This window comes from Carettochelys insculpta, chromosome 9 (genome assembly GCF_033958435.1).
Source record: "Carettochelys insculpta isolate YL-2023 chromosome 9, ASM3395843v1, whole genome shotgun sequence".
In the NCBI taxonomy this organism is placed as follows: Eukaryota; Metazoa; Chordata; order Testudines; family Carettochelyidae; genus Carettochelys; species Carettochelys insculpta.
In genome coordinates, this window is record NC_134145.1 from 30,139,995 (window position 1) to 30,163,236 (window position 23,242).

Here is a 23,242-nt window from a genome sequence, read left to right on the forward strand (position 1 = left end):
AGTACTCTCCCCCCTTCCAGTGCAGCTGTACTTTTACTCAAGTAACTTTTGGGGTATTTTTTCTCTCTCTCTTTGCACCTAGAGAGCCCAGCTCACACTTACACTATCTCTGAAGCACTACTGGTGCCCTGGTAAGGTTGTCAGTTTTGTTTCAACATATTCCTGAAAGTTTCCTCACCTGCCAATCTTTAACTAAAGATTAATCTTTAATGCCTGGAGAGTTGGCAACCATATGCCCTAATAGGTTGGGCTGCAGAGCAGCCTCAGTAATAGAATTTTAGTTAATGTCAGAATGGTCTAAGCAGACGGTTATACACAGATCCCATGGGAATCGAGTGCCTGATTTAGATTTTGTGCCCTGTCTCATGCAAATATTTTCTACCCGATTAAACTGTTTTCTGTCATGTGATTATAACTGATACATATATGTCTACGCTGCAATTAAAACTTGTGACTGACCCATGCCCACTGGCTTGGGCTGATGGGGGTGGGCTAAGGGGTGCAAACATTCAGCTAGAGCTGGGATCCAGGACCCTGCAAGATAGGTGGGTCCCAGAGTAAAGGCTGCAGCCAAACCTGAAAGTCTACATTGCAATTAAACAGCCCCTTAGCCCAAGTGAGCTGGCATGGACTAGCCATGGGTGTCTAATTGTGGAGCAGATGTACCCTATGAGCACTGCTCAGCTGAGAAGTTATCATTCTTACAACAAATTCATTTACCGTATTTTTTTGGTTCATTTGATCCATTCTTATCCTGCTTTAGTCTTACCACTTACATACAGCATGGGTGTGTCTACACGGGCACAAATCTTTGCAACAGCCATGCTAATGGCCATTTCGAAGATTACTAATGAGGTGCTGACTTGAATATTCAGCGCCTCATTAGTATTAGTACACTTCCAGCTGCGGCGCTTTGAAAGCCCTGCTTTCAAAAGCGCGCAGCTCGGCGCAGCTACATGGGGGTCATCTTCGAAAGGACCCCGCACCTTTCGAAATCCCCTTATCCCGATCACTGATCGGAATAAGTCGATTTTGAAATGGGCGGCTCCTTTTGAAAAGGACCCCTATGTAGCTGCGCCGAGCCGCGCGCTTTTGAAAGCAGGGCTTTCAAAGCACCACAGCCGGAAGTGTCCTAATGCTAATGAGGTGCTGAATATTCAGTTCAGTGCCTCATTAGTAATCTTCGAAATTCGGCTATTTCGAAGATTTGTGGCCGTGTAGACACAGCCTATGTGTTAACTTTATAAATGTATTAAGTAGCTATTTATAGCTAATGCAGCTAAAAAGAGCAATAGATCTGGTTTGCTTAGCATTTTATCAGATCTCAGTGTTTTCGGATTCCGTCAATATACTATAAAAAAAAATACATGTATGCCACAATTTCATTCTGGACAGATTTTTCGTACAGCTGACATAACTTTATACAGGAGATTCAGAGGAAGTTTCTGTCACAGTGTTGGCATATTTTTCAGAACGTATATCAGACCCCTCTGTTAAATGTGTGTTGCTACGTTATATTAACATTTACAATAAAAATAACTTACTGGAGGTCCGGTTTCCCCCTTTTGCCCTATTGTATTCTCCATTTCAAATATTTTGTTAAGATCTTCATACTCATAATTGTAACTTTCCACTTCAATGTCATAACTGTTTTCTTCATCGTAAGTCTCAGCAGCAGCAAACGCACCTTCCTCCAATGGACTGAGCTGATTATCCAAAGATTGTTCTATGGCAGCCCTGTTTAGTGCTGTGTTTAAGATTTGTTGCATTATCAAGGGTCCATCTGAATACCGCTTGGCCTTGCCATCTTTTCCTGTCTCTCTGATTTTACTCTGTTCTACAGGAGAGATGAGCGGGGACTCATTTCTGCTGTCTGTGACATCTTCTGTGGCATTATCTGAATTCTTTGGAGGTGATCCCAGATTTTTTTTGGTGCCATTCTTCTTTTTGCTCAAGCTCTCTGGATGAACTGGTACACTGAATTTTTCATGGACACTTAATTCAGATCTAATTTCTGTGGACTGAGGTTCAGATTTTGCAAGCTCCAATGGAGTAATATTTCTTATCTCCAAGGCTTCAGATAGGGTCTGGACTGGCACAGTAGTATTAATAGGAAGATTTAATGCTTCTTTCTGTGTGTGAAATGATTTATGTTCAGATTGGGTGTCATCAAATTGTTTGATTGAGAAGTTTCCAGAAACCCCCACCGATGAGTCAGGAGATCCTGGCAGAGATCGGTATGTTTCAGCTTGACGACACTGCTGTTTCACGTATTTACAATAGTTTGCAGAGGCTTGTGCAGAGGGGATAATATCCAGTTGACATATTATTCCTTCAAAGCTGACAGACTGAGAATTCATCCGGCCTAAGGTAAACAAACCATCCAATTCAAATATCTGTACTTTATAAGGTGTTTGCCTGCTGTAATATTTCTTTCCACATTCGGCAAACATCGAGACTGTGTTGTCTCTAATGTCAATAGCAAATGAATGCCATTGTTCATCATGAATACTATAATCAAAATATACAGACTGCTTCCCTCCAGTATGTACCACTACCTTCCTTGGTAGCAACTGTACACCAAACTGCAGTCTGTTTTTGTTTCTAATACTGAAAAGAAAAGCATTGTTTATTCTATTAGAGTGTAGCCCAATCAATAATGTGAATTGATTCCCTAGACTTGATGGTATGACTTGACTGATGGAGGATTCAATGTATGCATCTCTGGTTAAAACAACACCTGATGCTGTTAAGCAAACCCCCTGAGGTAATGGAAGAGATGACAAGGGCAGTGTAGTCGCTGCTGATGGATGTTGTATGTCTTTCCCACCAAGGCCTAATTGGTGAAGAACATCTATGCCTGCAAAATAAAAAAGACAAAAACAAAAAGAGGGGAAGGATGTAATATTGTTTTATTTCATTCTTAGGCTCATAAATGGATATATAGATACATATATTACATAGACACATATACCTACACAATACCCATATCAATACCAGCATCTGAAAAAAATTAATATTACACAATGAATGTACTGGACATTGTTAGGTCACCAAATCCCAAAGTAAGATGTGTTAGTCAGTGATTTGAATGGAGCAGAAAAAATGAAAAGACACTATTTGAAATAAATGGATGGTCACAAATTTTAGTGGAAATTAGGTGTCCTTTTCCACCTCTCTGGTTTACTGACCATATTAATAGCAAATGTTAAGAAAGACACATCTTGGCTCAATTTCTATAGAAAATACAACAAAACCTAGAGATTTCCTTGGCAGCGATTTAAAAATTGGAACCAAAAGCCTAAACCTGAGTACACTCTACAGCTTGAAAATTAGTTGCACACCTTGCAGTGGTCCCAGCCATGTTAGAGAGTTTGCAATGGTGCCGAGATAGTAGAGGCAGCTAGCCAGCACAGACAGGGCAAGAGAAAGCATATCTTTGGAGAAAGATGCCTACCCATTTCGCAGGATGTTTTGCCACAAAATAATTAATTTACCCAGGCTGTACTTAAATCCATCATAAACTAATGGCAAATACTTTGCTGGAATGCAACTGTCAAGAGTGATGCACCTGATAATGAAAAATCTTGATTTGCCATGGGCTGGATTTTGCTTAGTCATTACACGTATGCACAAGAAGAAGTATTTGCACCGCTCTGGCAAAGATCAGGTAGAATTACAGCCCCTATTCTCTGGGGAGTGCAGATGTTCCCCTGGGGAAACAACACTCTAATGGAGGTTTTTAAGTCCCGGCTGGACAAGGCCCTGACTGGGATGACTTAGTGGGGGTTGATCCTGCTTGAAGCAGGGGGCTGGACTAGATGACCTCCTGAGGTCTCTTCCAGCCCCGTGATTCTGTGAGGCAGCAGACTTGGCTCTGACATTTCCATGCACTGGCCAGCTGCTGTTCTGCACAGGACAAGTTGCACCCCGTAAAAGGTTTGGTGCTGCCCCCAGTGGAAATCTGTTTCCAACTACAGGCTGGACCTAAATGGCACATTTTAACTCTATAAGCATCTTATGGTGGTGCTGGATTTTATTTGTGTTTGCAACACAACACCTACAAGCGTGGACTTTGTCACAATGATAATGAGGCAAAAGATAAATCAGAGATGATACAAACAAAATGGTCTACTGATAATGATTTTTGAACTAATCATACCTTAAAAATACTGTCCTTCCTTCTCCATCAAGAACCCGGTTACAAAGGGAGACATCTGACTTGGAATTAATTTACAAGTCTGACACCTCTCACCGGGGACTCAGCAAAGATCTCAATTATCTTATGCTTTACAAGGACAATTTCCCCACCTTTGATATTCACAGGGATGGCAGACATCCCACTTAACTGACACTTCCCAAACGTTTTTTCTCTCTCTCTTTTTTCTCTCCCACTCTTTCCTCTCCCCACCCTCACTCCTTTTTAATTTTTATAGTTAGTTAATTTCCACAGTTTTCTCGGAGTTTTTCTCTCAATTCCACTCCAGAATCTGAAGAAGTGGGGCTTTCCCATGAAAACTCATTACCTACTAAATAATATTGTTAGTCTTTAAGGTGCTACAGCACTGCTTGCTTTGTTTTGCAAAGTTACGGACTAACATGGCTACCTCTCTGAGACTATTTGCCAAAAGTCAGGGAATTTAAATGTAAAGATGACATGGAAGGCCTTAGCACAGGGATCTGCAACCTGCAGCTCTGAAGCCACATGTGGCTCTTCAAGGACTTCTTTGTGTCGCCAATGCTATCATTGCAAAGTTAAAAAAAAAACCAAAAACAAAACACCCTTCCTGATTATTTTTTCCATAAGCAGTGAACATCTAAAAGGCCAAAAGGAACAACTCGTATCAAAACAGCAAACAATATGCGATTTTGAAATGTTAGATAACTCCCCCTAACATCAGCCAGGGAGTCAAAGGCAGGAAGACAGTAGTACAAACACATGTAAAGTGTGAGGAAATAGAATATGTAAAAAGTGCGTGAATGTTCTGCAGTGAACATGTATCTCTACAAATCATTGTGCGTGCACTGTTCTTAAAATAGGGGTAACAAAATGTGGTTTGACGTTCTCTATTAGGGACAGTCTTAGAAATTCAGCTCAGGAAATAGGCCCTCAATGATCTAGATACGAACTTCCCTCTGAAAAATGTATCAGCACGGTATAGCACAGAGCTTGACTGTGGGTATGTCCACACTTACCATCTGGTAAAGATGCACATATTTGATCCCTCTGGGTTTGGCAGTCAACCCCCGTACTCCTCCTATCGCGAGGAGTGAGGGCGGTCAAAGGGACCGTCAACCTCTCTCAGTGAGGACAGTCCTTACAATCAACTGCAGATACGTTGATTCTAGCTACGCAAATTTCTATAGGTACAATTGCGTACCTGTAATTGATTATAAGGTCTAGCGTAGCTCAAGCCTCTGTCAGTTACACTTAGCCCAGAGGAAGAGGCAGCAGTGTTGTGAGATGCTGCACTATGCTACAGGAACACTAGGATTCACTGTGCTTCAAAGATCTGGAATATTTCCCAGAGCTGATAGGTTACTTCTCTGCTGCTACGCTCCTTAGCGGAGTGCAGTATACTCCCTCCAATGCAGCCAGCCTGCTCCATTGGCCAGTGCTTGAGCTGGGCATGATGGGGGGAAGAATGAAGGTCTAGCCACAGATTTTTTAGGATACCATCACCAAGGGAGTAGGTCCAAAGTGCAAGGATTACAATTCTATCTGGCCCTTGCACAGGCTATGGAAGGGGAAACAGTTTCCTATGCCCCCCCATCCCACTACTGTGCACCCAAGTAAGAACCAGGTGGAATCTGGCCCATAATGGGTGGCTAGAGAGCTCAGTGGATTTGTAATAGGCTATAGGCCCTTTCAATCTAGGTCTCTAACTGAAGTCTAGCCCAGATTCCTGAGATCAGTGACCAAAAGTTATTATTTCATGTAGCTATTCATTGGCTTGTGGGAGTAAGTTTTGTGGTCTTAACAGTTGAGTAGACATGCCCAAATCACAAACATCATCACTACAATTGGGGCCGAATGTATGAAGAACTTCAGGAGGCTGCCACCTCTAGAAAATATCCTGCTAGATCAGGAGCCAGCAACCCCCGACATGAGTGCCAATTGTGGCACATGAGCCAATTTTCATTGGCATGCGAGGTGGGAGCTCAGCCTCACCTTTCCACCAACATGCAGCTGGGAGCTTGCCCAAAGCCGTGCCGCCTCTGGATTAACAAAAGACCAGCTAGTGCTACCAACCACCGACTAAATGGTAAAGCTCGGCATCTTAATTTACGTATCAATGACACTGTTGTAAATAGGATTATTAGTTACTTTAAAAAGTATCACTGGTACTTGGATCTTACATGGAGGTCAAAAGGTCAAATTTCAGCACTCAGCCTTGGAAAGGTTGCTGATCCCTGTTCTAGATGGTTGTGCTACATTGAAGCAGGGTAGTATAGGAAGATCATCTGGTGGATGAATCAAAGATTTCAGTTGGCAGAACTTTAACAAAAATTATGAAGACATGAGTTAATGAGCAGCAATCAATTTGTATATTAAATGGAGAAAAATCTACCATGGCAGGCTACCATCCTCTGACTACAAAGCTCCAGGTTAAATATCCTTATCCATCAACATAAGCACCTTATACTGCTTGCAGTGTTTTTATGCTGACGATTTCCAAAAATGTTCATTTCATGGCATTTTTCTAAATAAATGTTATGAGTGGAAACGTCATTATTGGTGAATTTGGTTGTCATTTAAGGAAGTGAGAGAAGTAAAGATGGACGTCACAGTAGATGAGAGTTAAAAAGTCGACTGCTGAGACGCTTGAAATCTGGAGCACACAAACTTTCTAAGGTCATCTTGAGAATGAATGAAAGTCATGCGCGTGTCCAAACCAGCAAACCCAGAGAAAACATGCTAAAGTCTGCATCCTCATTCTGTTTGTTCTGAAAAGTACCCAATACCCCAAGAGTCTTCAGAAGCTATTCTCTTGGTTTGCTAATAGAGAAAAACAGGATAAAATTTAGCTTTTCTTGTTTCAAAGGATGAAAAAAAGGTGCTAATTCCTTCTGAAAAGAGTAATGGAAAAAAGGAAAATAACCAAAGCCCTGAGTGAAAAGAAAACAGAAATGCTTTTTATATCTGCAATATACTAGCTTCCTCTGAACAAGTGGCAGCTCAGCAGAGGGCTAAACACCAAGCAAATGAAGAATGAAAAAATGATATGTAAGTTCAAGTAGCAAAAAACCTCCCCAGTTATGCTGCTATACTCACACTATGTCCGAACATGCAGCTACAAACTCCATTTTTGGATATTTGATTTCTGGTCAGATTTGTGGTGGGTTTGAATATATTAATTTTGGTTTTCAAAATTCATCATGGCTTTTAGAAACATGTAACACTCTGAACTCTTACCCATTATAAAAGCCATTATTTTGCTACACTTATTAAAGGTCATGGATCACATCACCTGGCTTCACTTACTCTTTTACCCAATAAGTAAGAGATATTTGTGACACAAATTGCTTGGCTTAACTTGTTAAAACTATTTGTATACAACTTTTAAAGCCTCCTGCTTTCCTCCTTCTTCCCTAATTCCCTGCAAAATTCATTGTTATTCCAATGCTGTGGGAGGAGGGTGTATGGGATGGGAGGAAAGTGAAATAAACTTGGCCCTATCTCTTCCCCATCCTTTCAGGGAAACACACAAAAAAGCCATTTTCCATTGAAAAATATATGGCTAGAAAATTTTCAGCTAGGAGTCAGGCATGCTGGATCCCTAATTCACAAGCAAATATAATCATAAGAACCATGACTAATGACAGAACAAGAGCCTGAAACTACTGTTGTGTGGCAAGAGTGACATGTGACAACGTTCCACAGCAGCAACCACGATGCAGCACTGTGAGGTTATAGCACCAGGATTGTTTTGTGGATCTAATTTTCTGCCTATCTTCAGGAATCCTGGAACAATTTATACAATGGGGGTGCTGAGAGCTATTGAACTAAACTGTAAATCCTGTATATAATGGAAACCACTTCAAGCTAGGGGGTGTTGCAGCATCCCCAGGACACCTAGTTCCAGCACCTATGCCTATCTTGTCTATTTAAGCTATCCCTGCTATTCATGGCAGCTATGAGAAGGAGCTACCGTTGGATGTTCTCACCACTTCAGCCCTCCCAGAATGTGGGAATGTGTCCTTTCAGCTGTTTGGTTAGCTCTGCAGTGGGTAAGTGGGGCTAGCCAGCTCAACATTACTGTACAGGTCCAGTTGCTAACTACTCCCTACACTGCATCAGGTTTTCATGAACCCAGAGAGCGCTCCTGTGACTGATGCTTGAGACCCAGTGGAATAAGTAGAGAAGTGGGCACCACTTAGACCTGTGGGCTGTGCAGAGTTTCCCATACTGACTTGAAGCTTAGGACTGATACGTACAAGAGCATTTATGTAATTTGTTGCTTCTCGAGCAACATTTGCATAGCTGCCTTGTAAGAACAAGGGAGGAGGCAATGCGTATTAATCACTCCACTGAGCAAGATGCTGTCTGACAGAATAATTACCAGCATAACCTCTCCTTTCAACTGACCGACCAAGAGCCAGCACCAGGATATTTGCAATAAAGACAGAGGTGCCAAGATATCTTTAATGGTTGGCATGTGACTCTTTGGCAAGCTCCCTAGATAATTCTGTTAGCAGCTTAGTTCTGCCTCTGGATCTGCTGTGTAGTTAGGCAGAGAGAGCAACTGTTTGAACTGTCTGCTGCCTTTTTGCTGCTGCTTTCTTTGAATTTCTTTTGAGTCTGGGAAACCCAAGCAATTTTATTTTTCACAGTATGATTCCTCACAGATCATCCTGCAATCCACCATACATTTGAACTAGCTATTTCTTACAGAGAGATATTTAAGAACTGAAATTTTGCAGGCATGGGTGTATTTTTTTATTTAAAATAATCCATAAAGAAATTTTTATTAATTAGTTACTAGGTATGTGCTTTTCATGTTCTTTAAGAATCACATGCGAGGTGAAATTTACCATTGTACAGGCTTCTATAGCAAGGTCTGACATATCATTTTTGTCCCAATTAAGCCCTTAATAGAGGATTTAAATATGACTGAAGTGGTGCATCACACCTCTGCTTTAGGGAGAATCTCCATTTAAGGAGATTTCCCATTGAATTACATAGAACTGATATCAGCTAGAAAGGGGATCATGTCTACAACAGCGTAATGATAGCTTTGGCAAGACTTCTTTATGTGTTATTAAGAAACCCAACCATTGGAATGTTAAGTTTATTGCCTAAATGAAGAAAACATAGGTTTCAGAGTTAAGAATCTGGCTACCAATGAGTGGACACAATGAGCTTCAGAGAACAAAAATTATGTGTTTTCTTGTGCCTAAGTATTGACGTTTTTCTGCAAACGTCAACAGATTTAATGGGTTAAGTTACAACTTTTGCTATCTTTTAATGCAATTCTAGGAGTGATTCTCATTTAGTGGTTTGTGTTTACCAACACATTCTAACAGGATATACGCACGTGTCCAATGACAAGCAAAAACCTTTGAAACTTAGTTTATTTATGTGGATGTGAAATACGTGTAATATTTTTTTTCTGATAAATCAGAAATGGCTTCTCTGTTCTGCTTTGTTCTCCAACCTGGGAGCATGAGCTAGGAAGAAACACAAACGAACAAACAAGCCAAAAAACAAAAATGACAACAACAAAACCCAGATGATTTCAAATCACTGTGCCATTGCTGCATATTTATTTTATTCATGCAGACTTCTAAGAACAAGTGTGTGTCCTAAGTCATAAGCATGCTTGGCAAACATTTTAAGTCCAACAAAAACAACCAGAAAACCTGAAACAACTTCTGCTGAATACCACTGTAACTTGACAGACCTTTACAGAGAAGTTCAGGTGTGAATAACTCTCACCCCTCCTAGTGAGAGCTCCTTAAGCAAAATCCTCCTTCCCACATTCATTGTAAAAGGTAAGTTTTCAGTGTGCCCTAGGGATTAATAAACCTGGATGATTTCAGACCAACTGGGAAGCAAGTTCCAAATCCAAAAAGTGCTGCATATACTAGGATGAGAGTGCTATAGAAGTGAACAAATAATGAGATGAAATGCCTTGCCAGAAGCTCCATCCCTGATGCTCAGAGAGTATCAGTGCATCAGATCTTAGCTGTGGCAGTGTGGCACACAGACAAGCCGTCTGGGACACATGCAGGGCCAAAGCAAGGTAAAACCTAACTCCCCATGGAAATCAGTGGGTAGTGGGTGCAGATTGCAAAGCCAGGTTCAAACATGCTCCTGCTGAGATATCACCTTCAGTTCCTGCATGGATTTAAGACCGAGCCCAAAGGTTGAAAATCATAAAAACTTATCCACTAAGGGAACCAGACACTTCCCAACTATCAAATAATCTCTCCCAGGCAAAGCAACTCTAAAACTGCTTGAGCAATCACTGCAGGACTTCCCCTTCACAACAGAAGGTGCTGCTGTGGCTGGGGAATCTGCTACTGGCCCTACCAACAGTATAGAACAACAAGGTATCTCTTATCTATTTCTGCCGCTTCACAAAAAGTGGAAGCAAGCTCCTTAAATCCACCCACCAGCCACAGCCTAGTACTCTTTCAGCCGGGAACATCCATGGTCCTGCTGGACCACAGATGGTGCCAGTTAAGGGAGTACCAAAATCAAGAGGTGCAACCTATAGAGGCTGCATGGACAGGACATTTCTTCCCCTAACAAACCCAGCTGCAAGAGCATCTCTCAGGGCACCAGGCTGCTTACATGAAACAGCAGCTACGACACTTCCTGCCTTGCTGTGGAAGACCAGCCCTGTGCCCCCAGGACTGAAGGAGCACAAAGGGCACATTTGCATACCTGACTGCAGGAGCATTGCTCTGCTACAGCTCAGGATCCAGCCCTGTAACTTTAGAACTCCTCTTCCAATATTTTGTCAATCTTCCCAGAACAAGTCCTTCTGGGGGTGACATCAAATGGAAACTTGGAGGGTTGAAAATGAGATACAGAATGGAAAGCGAGCTTCATCCTTAGCTATGGAGGTACTACCATCAGTATATAACAACAAGGTATATCTGATTTATTTCTGTTGCTTCAGGAAAAGTGGAAACAAGCTCCTTAAAGCCACCCACCTCGCCTACCTGTTCTTGTGGCAACCCCTCATGTACACGTCCATGGGAGCAGTCCATGTATATATATGGCTCCAAGCTTATTTATTTATTTATTTACTTCCGCTACAGAACTCGGCTCAACGGAGAGTGACACTAGGAAACTGGCATCATCTCAGGCAGCCTATAGCTTTCTGCTGAATGGGGAAAACAGGGAGACAGCCCTTCCAGGGGAGGATGGAAAGCACAGGGGAGCAATGAACAATTAGTGGAGGGGAAAATATTAAGGGCCAGAATGGAAAAGAAGAAACATCCAGGAACAAACAGAACACAAGACCAAGAAGAAAACCAGAACAGACAATATTGTAACTGACAGGTAATGGTTCAAAGTAGTACCTGGGGAAAGAGGTTACTCAGCTACTGATTCATCTCTACAGGACTCCAGCAAAACATAATTAGCAATCAGCCCCTTCTTAAAAACATATTCTAGCTGTTTGGTTTGGTGCTCTTTGTGGTGAGTCTTGTCACCAGCCAAGAGCGAGCATTTATGTCAGAGGTGAAGTTATTTTGCATGCCACCTAAATAATGAAGGAGAATTTACATGAAAGGCACGCCAGGCCATCTATGACTCATAACTGGTAGCCAAAAAAATCCCACCCTGACACATTAAATTTTGTCAATATAGGGTGCATATTCCTCCACTGTTACTAACATAACCCTTCATATCTGCCAGTGTCTGGACATCAAGCAGACAAAAACAAAATACTACCCTATTTCCTAACCAACATCTCTGTGTGAACACGAAGTTAAGCCAATTGCAAATTTCATTTTTTGCCTAATGCCCATCTAGACTAAGCACTTATTACAGGCCCTGGTTAGCTTGCAAAGTCTTAAGAAGTGCAAAGGTAACTCAGCCACAGTTCACCACCCCCAAGAACACCCACTTACAATGACGACACAATCAAAGCCTTTTCACTATACAAGCCTTCTCTTTTACAAAGACTTTGGTTAAATATGTAAGCAATTTCATAGACAGAAAATCTGAGTAACTTTCAAAAGGTCATCTTTTCCAAATGGTCACTTTGAACTTATGATCTCATGGTACACTATCTGACATTTGGAGTAGGAACTTCTGAACAGTTGAATTTAAGGTCATTACTGCCAGAAGCTATTCACTTTTTTTCCCCCCTCTGTTGGCAGATTGTTCAAGTACTCCATTGTAAGGAAGTCTTCTCACCTTGTGCTGGCATTTGTGCGGCACACACAGCTATGCATATCGCAAGAAAAAGGAGGAGGGTTCTCCTGAAAGAAAAAAAAATAAACATGAAAAAAATCTCAACTAATCAACAGTTTACAACTTCATGGGATCTAGAAGGCCAGAAGCCAGTTGAAGTCAATGAAAAAACTCCCATGGACTTTCCTGAATTATGGATCAGAGACAAAGTACCTGTATATTCCAAAAACATTCCACTGATGCTAATAAGGAAGTTTCACATATGGGTCAAGGATGATGTATGTACTCATGTTTCCACCGACACATACTCAGTACATATAGGCTACGTCTACACTAGCCAAAAGTTCGAAATGGCCATGCAAATGGCCATCTCAAAATTTACTAATGAAGCACTGAAATACATATTCAGCGCCTCACTAGCATGCAGGTGGCCATGACACTTCGAAATTGATGTGGCTCGCCGCCGCGCGGCTCGTCCAGACGGGGCTCCTTTTCGAAAGGACCCCGCCTACTTCGAAGTCCCCTTATTCCTATGAGCAGATGGGAATAAGGGGACTTCGAAGTAGCCAGGGTCCTTTTGAAAAGAGGCCCCGTCTGGACGAGCTGTGCGGCGGTGAGCCACGTCAATTTCGAAGTGCCACGGCCGCCCGCATGCTAATGAGGCGCTGAATACGTATTTCAGCGCTTCATTAGTCAACTTCAAAATGGCCATTTCAAAGTTTTTGGCTAGTGTCAACATGGCCATAGTCTCCATTGACACTTATTCACAAGACAACTATATTAATTTTGAAATTATTTTATTGTGTGATATCTGTTTCATATCTGGAGATTGTTATATATTACACTACTTTCTAGAACAACACTATTGTAATAAAATAGAGGTTGAACCTCTCTAGTCCGGCACCCTTGGGACCTGACCAGTGCTGAACAAGACAGTCTGCTGGATCATGGGAGGTCACTATTATATACCCGCATTACTGACACTTCCACTGCCTCCTGGGCTCTTAGATAACTTTTAGGGGTAAAGTACAGCTAAACAACAGCACGGAACACCGAGAGCCAGGACTGGGGGCTATAAACAAACTTTGCCTGTGGCCACACTTGGCCAAACTTTCAAAATGGCCATGCTAATGATAATTCACCTCAGCTGAGAGGAATAAGGGGATTTCAAAATATGCAGGGTCCTTTTGAAAAGGACCCCCATGTAGCCACGCCAAGCTGAGCACGTTCAAAACCAGTGGTTTCGAAGCGTTGCGGCCACAAGCGTGCAAATGCTAATGAGATGCTGAATATTCAATTCGGCGCCTCATTAGTATTCTTCAATTTGGCCATTAGCAAGGCTATTTCGAAGGTTTGGCCAAGTGTGGCCACAGCCTTTATGAGACCACAGGAAACTTGGCCATACCCATGATAACTGAATATCTGGCTACCTAAAATCATGCCAGAATCTGGATGCCGCTAGACAAGAGAGTGCTGGATTAGAGAAGTTCAACATGTAAAAGACATCACAATTTGTTAAACACAATGATCGGTGTGCATTGTACCATTACCAATTTTTATGACCTGTTTTATCAGCTTATCCGAAATGAAAATGGTGTGCAGTAATTAATAACTTTGTAGGTCTTGTACTTTCTTCTGTTTACTTGCATGACCAAGATCCCAGTTATAACAACTGCTGGCATTTCCCAGGAGGCAGTGAACCATGCTCTCCTGGGAGTATAAAAATCAGAGAATATTTTTTGGATAAAGTCTCCACGTTCAGAGTGGCACTCTTGTATCCCCAAGTGACTCATGAGCATAGATTGCAGCAAAGACAGACCAGTAACATCCAGTTAGATAATGCGCCCAGATTTTTGAGCAATAATCCATTTACACTAAATCTGTGTAATGCAGAAGGAAAATCACAGTGACAATGATTAATATTTTACAATGTCAGTGACTTTTTATTTGTGATGTTATTGCATGACACCTCTTCCTTAAATTCTGCTAATTTTGGTGAATATTCCAAAGTGAAAGAACCCGATTTAGGAATAGTGGTTTTTGCCTGTGAAAGCTTTTGCTCCAAAATATCTGTTAGTCTATAAGGTGCCCCAGGACTTCTTGTTGTTTTTGAAGATGCAGACTAACTCAGCTACCTCTCTGATACTTTAAAAACATAGCAGCTCTAATTTATACTGTGTTACATGTGAACTGTGCCTACAAGATAATATCAGTTATTCAAACATTTCACATTATTGGACCAATTTGCTCAATTCTGCAAACCTTTAGTGTCACAGCTGCACTCAGTTCAATGGGGCTACTCATGGTGGTATGCACTAGATCCATCAGTTTGCATTTGCAGGATCAAGCCCTATATCACTGTAGCAGTTAAATTAAATGGTGAGGGGAATCCACTTTAGAGCCACAAGTCTTAACCAACCACCTGTATGTCAATGGGACTCAATTTCATGGGTCAAGTGATGTAAGTGAAGGTCAAGTGGAGGACAAACAACCCACACTTTTGAACTCAAACAGCTGATTCAACTAGCACCAAAAAACAGGCTTCTGAGGGCTAAAGTTCAAACAAAAGGGCTTCTTCCACTCATAGCTCAATAAAGGGTCACCTTAGGCCCCAAATTTGTACAAGTAAAAGTTTTTGCAAGAGCCATTAGGAGAAATGGTTCTATGAATTTGTAAAAAGTCCAGTAAAAACAGTAGGTTGTTTGAATTTAAACATTCCTTTGAAATGTCTGGAACTAAAACACATTAGCCACGTGCTAGTGGAGACTCAAAGACTCTTTTATTGTCCAAACTGTGAATGAAATAAAACAAGAAAATAAACAGAGTGAAATGTTGGATGACTGATATACTAGTAGCAACAGAGGTAAAGCCAGTGTTTTATTAAAATAAATCAGACTAATTCTTCACTCACTTATACAGGTTTATAGCAGTTTAAGTCCATTGACTTAAAAGGAGTTAGTCCTAATACCAGTGGCAGAGAAGATTCTGATTTTGAAAATGTCAGTGGCTCTTCCAAAAACAGAGGAGAGAGAATACTTGCGGCAAACATTCACTAACAAATGGGTTCTTCTAGACAAATTCTGTTCACGTTACCTCACCATCAGCTCTGCCCCAATCCACACAGCAGTGTCACACAATGGCTGTGTCTAGAGTTGCCCCCAACTTTGAAGGGGGGCATGGTAATTAGGGTGTCAGAAGATTACTAATGAAGTGCTGTGGTGCATGTGCAGCACTTCGCTAAGCTAAATCTCCCCCACGGCAACTTTGAAGTGTGAAACTTCGAAGTGCCAGCTTGCATGTAGTCGCGGGTCAGCTGTGGGTACTTCCAAGTGCCCGTGCTCCTTCGAAGTCCCTTTACTCCTCAAAAAATACTATAGGTGGTAACATCTTTGCTGCTATTTACTGGATGATTGAGCAAGTGTCAATCTTTATTTTTAGCTTATCGGACACCAGCATAATGTATGTCCTTGAGGCTACAGCTACACTTTAGCCATAACTTGAAATAACAGGCAATTTGCACAACGTAAATTCTATAAGTCATTTTCATTTACCTTATTTTGAACTTGGTGCTTTCCAAACTGCTATATCCCAAGTTCACAACAGTACTGCCTCCCAAAGTCAAATGAAATCAGTGTGGTTCCATTGCAAAACAAAGCATGGGGTGGGAAGGCAAATGACTGGAACTTTTGCAGAACCACCACACTTCTGCATGCTGCAGAGATGACTGATTGTACTGCAAGTGTAGAGAGAGAATGGGCAGCAAGCCAGTGATGAGATGAGGCCAGCGTATCATTCCTCTGAGGAACAGAGTGACTGCCAGGGCTACTGCAGAAGTGGCCTGAGCAAAGCTCTGCTGCTCAACCGTGGATTTATAGGAAAGATACCTCCCTCCCCAGTGCCTGCACAACTCCCCTGGGAATACCCAGATTCCCGGGCCATGCACTGTGATCAGAAGTTGGTATATGGTAATACACGCAATACACACATGGAATAACTGTTCACAAAGTTTTAATTGTTGACAAATTTTTTCAATAAAACAACTGAAAAAATAAAAGAAAATGTGCTTCCACAAACGTTTTGTGAATTTTTAACCAATTCTTTTTTATTTTAAGCAGCTCTACTATCCACAGTATTTTAAATACTTCCCTTTGCACTGTCAAAGGAAAATCTTTCTTTTCTGTATTCCTCTCTGTCCTCCTCCTCACCAATAAATGTAGTTTCCTTATCTCTCTATATACATAAAAAAAACATCCTTCCAGGCGACAGAATGATGTCCTCACATAAACGTATGGCCACGTGGCTCTCCCACTGCCCAAGAAGGCCAGGGCTGACCGTACAGCTTCTCAGGGCCTCCCCTCTGCCCCTGTCCAGGACCCTCTCCCAACCTTCCCACAACCCACCCTGAGCCCTCTCTCCACCTCAACCCTGACCCTCTCCCTGCCTCCACCCCCCAGGCTGTCCCCGCCACCAGTCCTGGGTCTTGCCTGGGAGGGGAGGAGTTGGCAGTAGCCACCACTACCAGGCCATGGCGGGGAGGGAAGGTGAATATCAGGGCCAACCTCCAGCTTCCACTATTGACTCCCCACACCCTCAGGATGGACAGCAGAATGCAGCTCCCATCAGTAGCAGCAGCTGGAGCTCAGCTCTGAGTTGGTCCTCCTGTCTCCTCTGCTGGGAGGGAAGGCACCACTAAGAGCCAGCTCCTACCTTTGTCCATGGCTGCAGGCAGCCAAGCTCTGCTCAGCCTCCCTTACCACCCTGCACGAGTCACCTGTAGCAACGCCCTACAGGTCTTCCCAGGCGGCAGACAGATCAGGATGGGGTGAGGGGTTGGAGGCGGGGAGAGGGACCAGGGCAGAGGAGAGGCCCCAGGAAAGCCAGGGCTGTCTATGCAGCTCCCTGACCCCCAGGAAGAGTGGGGTCTGGCACTTGTAGTAAGGGGCCCAGCTCTTTAGGAAACAATCCAGGACTTGCATCTTATCAAATGCAAAATGTCAGTAAATAAAAGTGCCATAGGATTATACTACACCGTTCACGTTTAAGAATTAAAAGTTCTGTGAATTGCTTCAATGAGTTGGACGTACAAGAAATGCACTGTCAGGTATGTTACCCACGAGGCCCCTGCTTGATTAACACAAACACGCCATCATCAGCAGGTGCTTATCCTCTCTACGTGCTCAGCCAATTTGGGGATAAGCATGCCTGCCGGTGAGCACCCTCCCTGGAGTCCATGGGACTATTGCTGAGAGTAAGCAAAACTCAGCCCCAAACTGTGTGTTGTTTCTAATTAAGATAATCCCACACACGCACACACATTCTCTCTCTCCCATCTCTCTTTAGGAAAACACAACTTTTAAAAACATGTCATTTTGTTTAAACCCTGCCAAGCAGAGCTTCCTAAAATACTCTTCTCTCTTGCTGACTACATATGTGAAGTTTATTAATGGATGGGGTTGCTACTGATTCTGGACACAAGGTTACTGGGCAGGGAAAGACAGCTCCCCTGCCAGGAATGTGCAGACCAACCCCCATGTCACAGAGGCAGCAGCAGCCTCCCAAGAAGCCAAACTCCTTCCCTGCTGCTGCCTTCATGTTGCTGTGTTACACAGATGGAGGAGATTTTTCAAACTCTTCCTCCCCATTTCAAATACTTCCGATTTTTCCCCATCTGGACCCAATTTGCAGAGCCCTGAATGACCCATGAATCCATTTGAGGGCCTACTGCAGCGAATACGGGGGCTTGGGAAGGGGAGCTGGAGGAGCAATTTGGCCAGCTAGTAGGAAATAGTGGGCAGCAGTTCTAGGGAAGCATCTGAGATACACAGACCCCCATGCCTAAACAGCTGTCAGGAGTAGAATTTAAAGTGACAATACAAAGCAGGATCTTTACTTCAGCTTAAACCCAGAGACAATCCTTATCACCAAGGCCGTGTCTGCACTTACCAAAAACTTCGAAATGGCCATACTAATGGCCAAATCGAAGAATACCAATGAGGCATCGACATGAATATTTAGCACCTCATTAGCATGCCGCCGGCCACGGCACTTTGAAAATGCCACAGTTCACTCACCCGTGGCTCGTCTACATGGGGGTCCCTTTCGAAAGGACCCTACCAGCATCGAAATCCCCTTATTCCTATCAGCCCCCGTGTACGCAAGCCGTGGGGGAGCAAACCATGGTGCCAGCGGCATGCTAATGAGGCGCTGAATATGCATTTCAGCGCCTCATTAGTATTTTTTGATTTGGCCATTAGCATGGCCATTTCAAAGTTTTTTGTAAGTGTAGATGTAGCCCAAGTGTGTCTGGACTTCTAAAAAGCAAAGGTCATTTAAACCACAATTATTATTATTATTGTTTGGAGCATTAATGCAGCACACAAACTAGCTGAACTCCACGTTTTGGATATAATTAGGTCAGCTTCAGTTGGCTCTCTTGTACTTCTTAAACAAATGCATTAACTTTTAGGTAGCATTAATATCCCTCTATAAGTTTGTCTCAGATGGGTAGCTGTGTTTGTCTGTAGCTGCAGAAACAGAGAAGTCCTGTGGCACCTTAAAGACTGAGGCTGGGTCTACACTACAGAGTTTTGCTGACAGAAGTTACTATTCGGACATATTTCCCAACAGAACCTCTGCCGACAGAATATGTCCACATCTATTAGAGGCTCCCCCTGTCGACGCCCTCTGTCCACAGAGAGCGGCCAGACTGTCCAGCCCTCTGTCAGCAGAACAGCCCACTGGAAGCTCTGCAAACAGTAAACCGGAAGCCCTCTCTGCCTGAAGAGGGGCCTCCACAGCATCTATAATATTTTTCGGTCAAGAGAGTCTGTCAACAGAGGTGCTATGCCTTGAACAGGAGTGGCTTAACTCTCCTGAGAAAACTGCTGCATTCTGGCAACATTTTCCTGACAAAATGCATTTGTAGTGTGGATGCTCCTTGTATTTTCCTAACAAAATCCCAGTTTTGTCGACAAAACTCTGTAGTACAGATGTGACCTAATAGAGTTATTTGGGCATAAGCTTTTGTGGGTAAAAGCCACCAGGTCAGATTTATCAGGGAAAGTGGCTTCTACCCACAAAAGCTTATGCGCAAATACATCTTTTAATCTTTAAGATGCCATAGGACTATAGGACTCCTTATTGTCTAATCTTGCAGTAAAAAACCTTTTACCTTAGATTTATGGTTGCTCAAGGGGAAATCCAACCAACATGATCACTAAAGATCAAGAAGATACTGAATGAAGGAACTCTTATTCACATGCCTTAATAACTAAATGTTACTCAAAGATCCCTCATCTCTAAAACAAATTCCCTTCCACTTGAAATATATAACTATTTGCAACGTGCACACCAACGCTGTGGCTACACTAGCCCCCACCTTTCGAAAGGGGTATGCTTATGAGCAGCTTCGGCAGATGCTAATGAGGTGTTACCATGAATATGCATCGCCTCATTAGCATAACGATGACCACATGTGTTTCAAGTGATGCTTTTGAAACGCACATCACTCATGTACACAGGGGTTTTCGAAAGGACCCACCCCAGGATTTCGAAAGCCCCTTCTTCCCAAAATGAAATGGCTGCCATTATGCTAACGAGGCACTGTATATTCCATGGCAGTGCCTGATTAGCATTTGCTGAAGTGGTTTATTAGCATACCCCTCTTGAAAGGCAGAGGCTAGTGTAGCCACAGCCCAAATGCTTCTACCACCTATTACAACTTAAACTTAACTCCGACCACTGCTAGGTTAATATATCAGCTGACACATGACACGTGCACTGTCAAAGTCTATAATATCATTTTTACGTGAGGAAATATGAAATCACAAAGTTGTATCTTTTAGTGCTAGGTTGAGGCATCTGATGTGTGCACAGTGGAAGAAAGACATTGCAAATGCAAGAGAAGTTGTGGAAGTAGGGAAGCATTTGAACATAGGTTGCCTTATCTTATAACCTCCTTGATTTTTAGTCATTCAGAAACCTAAGCTGTAAGGAAATGCTTTTGTTGTGAGACTTTCCAGGCTTTTAACAAATACTGCACAGGTCACCTCTGACAGTTGTTCAGAGTTAGCGGTCATCATTGACAGGGATCAACCCTCACAGAGCCACAGTCCACACCCCCCAGTTCCTGGACTTACCCTTACAGCCCAGATCTGGGCATGCTCCCCACCAGGCCCCAGGCTTTCAGTCCTGATAATATACAAGCCCTCCCAGGCTGGGCCTCCCGTTTCAAAGCAGAGCGTGGTAAGGTATTGGGAGGGGCAGGTGTGGGGGTAGGACTCAGGGCCGTGCATGCAAAGGGGTATGCGGTGGGGGGGGACAGGTGGACAAGGGAGGACGTAGAGAGCATTTAGGACAGCAGGCTTGTGCAGTGGCATAGGGCTTATCTCTTGGGAATAGGGGGGCGGGGTTGCTGGGACGCCGGAGGCGCGAGGGGGATGGGGCTGTGCAGGTGGAGAAGCGGCACAGGGAAGAGAAGCGGAGTTTAGAAGAGCTCTGCAATGGCAAACCGCAGGGGGCTCTCTGCCACCCGTACTGCACGGCGTGCCAGCCCAGGGAGCGGGGCGCGCAAGGGCTGCAGCACTCAGCACCCGGGTGGGGTGGAGGGGCTCCAAAGCAGCAGAGTCCGAACGCGTGTCCACGCCGGGCCAGCAAAGGCAGGCACACAGCGCCCCCGGGTCCCCGCCCGCCGGCCCCCGACCTCGCCAGGCCCGCACACGGCTCCCTCCGCGCTCCCTGCAGCCCGGGCTGGGGCAGCACAGCGCTGTGTGCGCACGCGCCGCCGCCCGAGCAGCCCGGAGAGCGGGGCACGCCAGGGGAACGCCACCCGCGCGAGACCAGCGCCGAGGCCGCGCCACGGGGCTGCGCCCTGTGCCCGGCTCCGTGCGCGCCCCAGCTGCAGGCAGGTGCGGGACGCCACCCGGCTGCTGACGCCTGGGCGTGTGGGACGCGGGGAGCCGGCCGTGGCTGGGCTGCTCGAGGGGCGGGACGGGCTTGTTCAGTGCCGGTGGCTGTCCAGGCAGCCGCCGCGGCTCCGTAAACCGGCGGCCCGGGAGTCGCTGGGGAGGGACAGGGGGCGCCCTTCGGAGCGTGGCCGGACTGCGCGCGGCCGCCGTGGTGCGATCTGAGTCGTGGCTCTGCGCCCGGGGTGAAACCACCAAACTTGGGTCGGATCTCACCCTCCCCGCCCCAGCCCGGCTGTCTGCCCCTTGCAGGTAGCCTCCGACCCGGGTGTGGGCAATTTGCACGTGGGAAGCGCGGATCCGGGAGCTGCCCCCACGCGCCCCTAGGTCTTCGCGGGGCTGCATCGGCTGATTCATTTCTGCGGCCTCTTTAGCTAGCCCCTAGCCCGAGTGGAGCTGGCCGGGGGCTGCAGCTAAGGCCGAGCAGCCCCCCCGCTCCTAGTGCTTAGGAGAAAGCTACTTGGGCGTCAGGGGCTGCCCCAGCTGGCAGGAAGGCGGCATGCCCCTTCTCCGGAGTTTGCGCGCATTGCTGCCCTATCTCCATCAGCGCGCAGATGGCAGCCACGATCGCCGCAGACGGCAAAGTCTGCCGGGCCCTGCCGGGTTCCAGACAGGCAGGTTTAGCCCCGGCAGCCGTTCAGCTCCTGCTGTCGTGTCCCCAGGAGGGGACGGTAGCTGCGGCCAAACGCAACCCCCTTGCCCCGAACTTCTCGCTTCCCAGCGCAGGAGATCCCCTGAACCGCTCCCTTCTGTTGAAAGGCTCGCTGGTTCCTAAGCTAGACAGAGCCAAGCTAGCGCCGTTCATCTGTTTCCCCGCCTGAGCGTGCAAGGAGCGCGGTATCCCCGCTCCGATGCAGACATCTCAAGCCCGGGAGCTGGTAGCTCGGGCGCGGGGGGCGGGTTGGAGATCAGCAAATCCCATAACTCGTTTCGGAAGGGAGACCGGGAAGTCGCTAACTCCGCCAAGCCTGTTGTAGCCGGCAGTGGGGAAAGTGCCAAGAAACTCTTCCTCCTGCTCGGCTTGATGGCTTTAACACAGCCCCGCTGACAGAGCCGCTGGCGCGAGGCCTTTGAAACATGCTATTGTTTTGCAACTTGCAAAGACCAGGGGAACGCGGAGCTCCAAACTAAACCGTCCGCACGGCTCCCAGACACCGACAAGACGTGCACTGGGTGGACAACGTCCTGCAGCCGCCTCCTCCCTCCCAGGCTGTCGGGCGCTTACTTACGCTTTTGCTGTGGGAGAGATGCTTCCACTCCTTGTCCTTTTTGCTCCTAAATGCATTTGTCTGCATTTGTCCGAGCAGCGAAGGTCTAAGCGGAAACAGAAGCCAACAGCAAACCGCTCCGGGGTCAGGTACTGTCCATCAAATCACCCCCGGAGCAAAAGTCCTAGCACGCCCCCCACATGGCGCAGGGGAGGGGGCTCACACGCTCGGTGGAGTTAGGGAGAGGCGGGCATAGGTAGAAACCAGAGCAAAGGACTCGGGGTCACACGTGGTGTGCGGAGAGGAGAGTCCCGCGTTGGAGCCGGCCATCCGCCGCAGGGATGGGGCGGGCGGCCGGGAGAAGTCCTGGGTCTGGGGTAGGCGCAGTGCCCAGGCTACCCCAGGCCTTTGCAAAGAGGTGGTGGAAGTGTCTAGCGGCGCTTGCACGGCACGCGCGGGTAAGCGCAGCCTGCCTCTGGCTGGGGAGCCGAGCCGCCGGCAGAGTCAAGGCAACCACTGCTCCCACCCCGCTCCCGCGCTCGGTGTTAAATTTCACCGCTCCCTGATTTGCGATGACATCATCGAACCCGCCCCGCCCCGCCTCGGCCGAGCCCCAAGAGGGGCGCACGCGGTCTGGGGGTTCCCGCCTGCAGAGGGAGCCGCCGCCGCCGCCGCCGCCTCCGCCTCCTCGGCTC

The 23,242-nt window shown here is 45.5% G+C and overlaps 1 protein-coding gene across 1 annotated transcript in view; it reads right to left on the minus strand.

Moving 5' to 3' along the window:
• COL24A1 (collagen type XXIV alpha 1 chain) overlaps window positions 1–22,623 on the minus strand; it is a 232,914-nt gene extending 210,291 nt beyond the window's left edge. The window contains exons 1-3 of the mRNA XM_075003270.1: window positions 22,569–22,623; window positions 12,380–12,444; window positions 1,545–2,860 (exon numbers count right to left, since the gene is read on the minus strand). Coding sequence (XP_074859371.1) covers window positions 1,545–2,860; window positions 12,380–12,392 — 1,329 coding nt within the window. The 5' untranslated portion in view covers window positions 12,393–12,444; window positions 22,569–22,623. The remainder of the gene's footprint in view (window positions 1–1,544; window positions 2,861–12,379; window positions 12,445–22,568) is intronic.
• Window positions 22,624–23,242: the final 619 nt, after the last annotated feature.